Below are 4,479 nucleotides of genomic sequence, written 5' to 3'. Positions count from 1 at the left end.
TTGACAATGACGATATAAACACACAAATTTTCTAATATCATTATTGCCAAATATCAAATAATTTAATATTTTGAAGTTATACTAAGTTGTAAGTAGTGTTTAAAATTATTAATTTAGGATGTATAAATTAATTTTATAATAAATTAAAGTATTAAAATTTATATATTAGTTTTAAAGGCTTATAAATCAATCTAAAACAATGTATAAATGATAATAAAAATATTTTAAAATATTAATTGATTTTTAGTGATAAAACCCCTTAACTAGTTTTGAATCGTAAAAAAAAACTTCATCTAAGTTTTCAACATTATAAACCTTCAACTTATAAACCATTAATGTATGTCATCCTCCGTCACGGTTTTTTAGACGGAGGATAACATATGTTAATGAAATTAAAATTGAGGGTTAATTTCACAGGATTACTAGTTGAGGTTTTTTTTTACCAGTTGAAGGGTTTAATTACTAAAAACCCAAGAAATTAATATTGACTCCAACCTCACACCCACCTTCTAAATACTAAACTTTCAATCATAATCAGTAAATCATAAAACCCAAATATAAACTTTAAATTCAAGTATCAAAATCTGAAAATAGTAATAATATTTTGCAGTATTAAACTATATTATATAAATCTAAATTATAAAATAGACCGAGAATTGAATTGAATTTAATGCTGACTCTACCCTCTAAATACTAAACTCTAAACTCTAGTCACTAAACCTTAAATCTAAATATCAAAATCTGAAAATAATACATAATATTTTCTAATATAAAACTATACTATATAAACATGAATTATAGAACAGACTTGATTTGGGTTTAATGCCGCCCAACCTCACTTCCACCTTCTAAATACTAAACACTAAGACGTAATCACTAAATTTTAAACCCAAAAATAAAACATAAACCAAAGTATCAAAATCTGAAGTACATAATATTTGTAATATTAAATTATACTATTTTTTTCTAATCGAATATAACATTATAATCTGTGAAAATTTTTACACATGAATATATAAGGACGTTTGTATAAACGGTATAAAATGATTACGAATTGACAAAGAAATATTATAAAATTAATAATTTGGATCATTGTACATAAATGAAACATTGGAACATGTTGCTGTTTCTGTTTCGTCGTCCTTGGGACTGTCAATTTCAGAATCAGAAACGTCTCTCCGCTTTTCTCAACACCTTGGAGCAGCATTAACCAGGATGTTTAACTGGGTGCTTAAAGAAATTTTTATTTAAAAAAAAAAATGAAATAATTATTGAAAACATGGCGCTTAATTTAGCTTCAGAAGAAGCGCGTCTTATGAGACACGTGTTGCACCATGGTTTCTCTGCGTCTCAATTTCTCTCACTCAGGAAACCAAAGCGTCTCTTGTATTCTCTCGACGACTCCGCCTTCGTGTTCTCTCTCTCGACGAAATCGAGAATCGACGGTGCTCTCCCGTCGTGATCTCTTTCGACGCCTCCGTGATCTTTCCTCGACACCTCCGTGATCTCTCGTCGCGACGCCTCCGTGATCTCTCTCGACGCCTCCGTGATCTCTCCTCGACGCCTCCGTGATCTCTCGTCGTGATCTCTCCTCGACGCCTCTGTGATCTCTCCTCGTGATCTCTCCTCGACGCATCTGTGATCTCTCCGACTCCGCCTCCGTGATCTCTCCTCCTGATCCATCCTCGAAGATTATCTCTCCTCGACGAATCAGTCGAAGATGATCTATCTTCGTCTCTTTCGCTCCTCGACGACTCCGCGGTGAATCTCTCGGCGACTCTCTGTGTCGATCACCTCCATCTCTCTCTCTCGACGGCTCACCTCGATGAAGAATCACCTCACATCTCTCTCAGGCCCAGAGCTCTCCTCGACATATCTTTCCTCTCTCTCAGGCCCGGAGCTCTTCTCGACGAAAGGTAAAGTTAAGAATTTTTATCCAATCATGTCTGAATCCTTGTTTGTTATTTTGATTAGTTTGTTCTGTTGGTTTATGATTCATGATTTGTCTCTGTCTTTGTTTCTTCAGATTGACGGATCAAGATACGAAGGTTCGTCACAGAAGACGACTACTTAGGTTCGTTGATATGTTGTAGCTTCTGCTCTTTGGTTATATTCGTTGCTCGTGTTTACTTATGTTCAGATAGTATGCAATGAATTGATATGTTGTAGCTTCTGTTCTGGTCTGAAATGATATAATTTAACTTATGCTTTGGAATTTGATCTGAATTGAATCGAGTGTCATGTTCTGTTACTCATATTTGTTTTGTTTCTGTGTGTTTGTATGTTGAGCTACACGGATCAAGCTAGATGAGGCAGAATCGTCAAACCAGAGGAGTACATTTGCTACAGAAATACAAGTATATGTCTTCATCTTGTAAAGTCATTGATGTTGGTAGGTAGTTAATGTTTTGGACTGTGTTCGCATTGATGTTGGTAATAAATAGAAGTGATGTGCTTTGATCTGTTGAAATGAAAAAAGGCTTGCGTGTGGTTGAATTAGGTGGTTGGCGCTTTGTGTTTGAAATTGAATTGAATTGGCTATAATAAATTACTTGCATTGTGTTTGTTTATGGTTGTGAAAGTTAGATATATGTCAACTCAAATTTGTTTGTAGTTAGTTGTTTTGAGTGTTCAATGCGAGTCACAATTTGTTATTTCTATCTTCTCTCTTTGAAACTCTCTCTTTCTCTTCCAACTCCAACAAATTCCTATCTGTTATTTCTCTTTTCCATCTTTGAAACTCTCTCTTTCTTTTCCAACTTCATCTGTTATTTCTCTCTTCCATCTTTGAAACTCTCTCCTTCTCTTCCCACTCCTATTTGACTTTGGAAATGGATTTTAATCCATTCCGCGAGTCTGCAAATTTTGTTGACTTACTAAACAGTCAACAAAACGTGGTCTTCGGAAACGTGACAGATAGTGTTTCACTCTCTCCCTCCCAAGCTTCCTTCTTTGGCAGTCAAGGCCCCGAAGATTCAAACTTTGCTGATGACACTCAAGCCAGTCGTAAAGAAAGAAGAGCCTGGATGCCTACTGACGATGTTGTTCTCATCAGCTCGTGGTTAAACACGAACAAAGATGTCGTAGTAGGGATTGAGCAAAAGTCGCTTGCATTCTGGAAAAGAATTGCGGCGTACTACAATGCCAATCCTAAGCTTGCTGGCTCTGAAAATAGAGAGGCAACTCACTGCAAGAATCGTTGGCAGAAGATCAATGACATCGTTTGCAAGTTTTGTGGAGCTTATGAGGCTGCGACCAGGAGAAAACCAGTGGACAAAATGAGAATGATGTTCTCAAATTAGCCCACAAAATCTTCTTCACCAACTATAAAAAAAAGTTTACCCTCGAGCACGCTTGGAAAGAGTTACGTAATGACCAAAAGTGGTGTGAGTTGTCTACGGCTAAAGCTGAGGGAAGCTCTAAAAAGAGGAAGAGTGTGGATGTTTCTCAGTCTGCAAGCTCTAAAGCAACTGAAGTAGATTCTGGTGGCGATGATGAAGCAACAACTCGTCCCCCGGGAGTTAAGGCAGCAAAAGCGCGTTCTAGGAAGCCACAGGTTGATGGAAAGGAGCTGGCTGAGTTTCAGACAATGTGGAGCATGAAGAAGGAGGATTTGGCTTTGAAAGAAAGGTTGTCTAAGATCAAGCTACTAGACACTCTCATTGCTAGACAAGGAACACTCGCGGATTATGAAGAAGATTTGAAGAAGAGACTCATTAATGAGTTGATGCCTAATTAGTTAAGTTGAAGTCTCGGTTTGTTTGAAAAGGTTAAGTTTCTGTTGCTTGTTGGTTAAGTTTCTGTTGTTAGTTAAGTTGAAGTCTCGGTTCGTTTGAATAGGTTAAGCTTTTAAATTTTAGTTGTATTGTACGTGTACCTTGTTGCTTAAGTTTAATATATATGTTTGATGTTACTTGCTGTTAAGTTTCATGTCCTGGTACTTGCTGTTCAGTTTCATGTTGTTAAATATAAATTTTGTTGTTTTGGTTATTTGTTTCAGGTCACGGGTGAAGATAGATTGAAAGATTCACGGACGAAGAAGCTTGCGCATTGTGTAGTGATAGGTTTGTAAGCTAGTGTAACTTTTGTATCACGGATTGTTTTTTGAACATGTGATACGTTTGTAAGCTAGTGTGACTTTGGTATCTCTCTTGTTTGCTTGTATCACGGATCCTTCTATTTGGGTTCACGAGACTTGTATCATCAAGTGTAGCATTATTAAACTTGTGATGTGTAGCATTATAAAACCTTTGATCATCTCATTCTTCTTCTCATACTATCATCGAACCAAGACCAAACAAAGATAACCCTTTCATCATCTCACCAAACCAAACGAAGATCATCTTTGATCATCTCATTCTCCTTCTCATACTATCACAACTCGTATCACCAAATTAATCATTCTCACCTAACCAAGACCATAACTCGTATCCACCAAGACCACAACCCGTAACACCCTTTCTTCCATCTCACCTCTCT

The 4,479-nt window shown here is 36.6% G+C and overlaps 1 protein-coding gene across 1 annotated transcript; it reads left to right on the top strand.

Moving 5' to 3' along the window:
- The first annotated feature begins 2,831 nt into the window (after positions 1-2,831).
- On the top strand, positions 2,832-3,739 carry LOC106331107 (glutathione S-transferase T3-like). Its single transcript, XM_013769447.1, has 2 exons — positions 2,832-3,221; positions 3,338-3,739. Exons 1-2 carry the CDS (start codon positions 2,832-2,834, stop codon positions 3,737-3,739), a joined length of 792 nt encoding a protein of 263 aa, XP_013624901.1.
- The last annotated feature ends 740 nt before the right edge of the window (positions 3,740-4,479 follow it).

Source organism: Brassica oleracea, chromosome C3 (genome assembly GCF_000695525.1).
Source record: "Brassica oleracea var. oleracea cultivar TO1000 chromosome C3, BOL, whole genome shotgun sequence".
Lineage (NCBI taxonomy): Eukaryota > Viridiplantae > Streptophyta > Magnoliopsida > Brassicales > Brassicaceae > Brassica > Brassica oleracea.
Note: the sequence above shows the minus strand (reverse complement) of the source record. Positions and strands in the feature narration are given on the sequence as shown.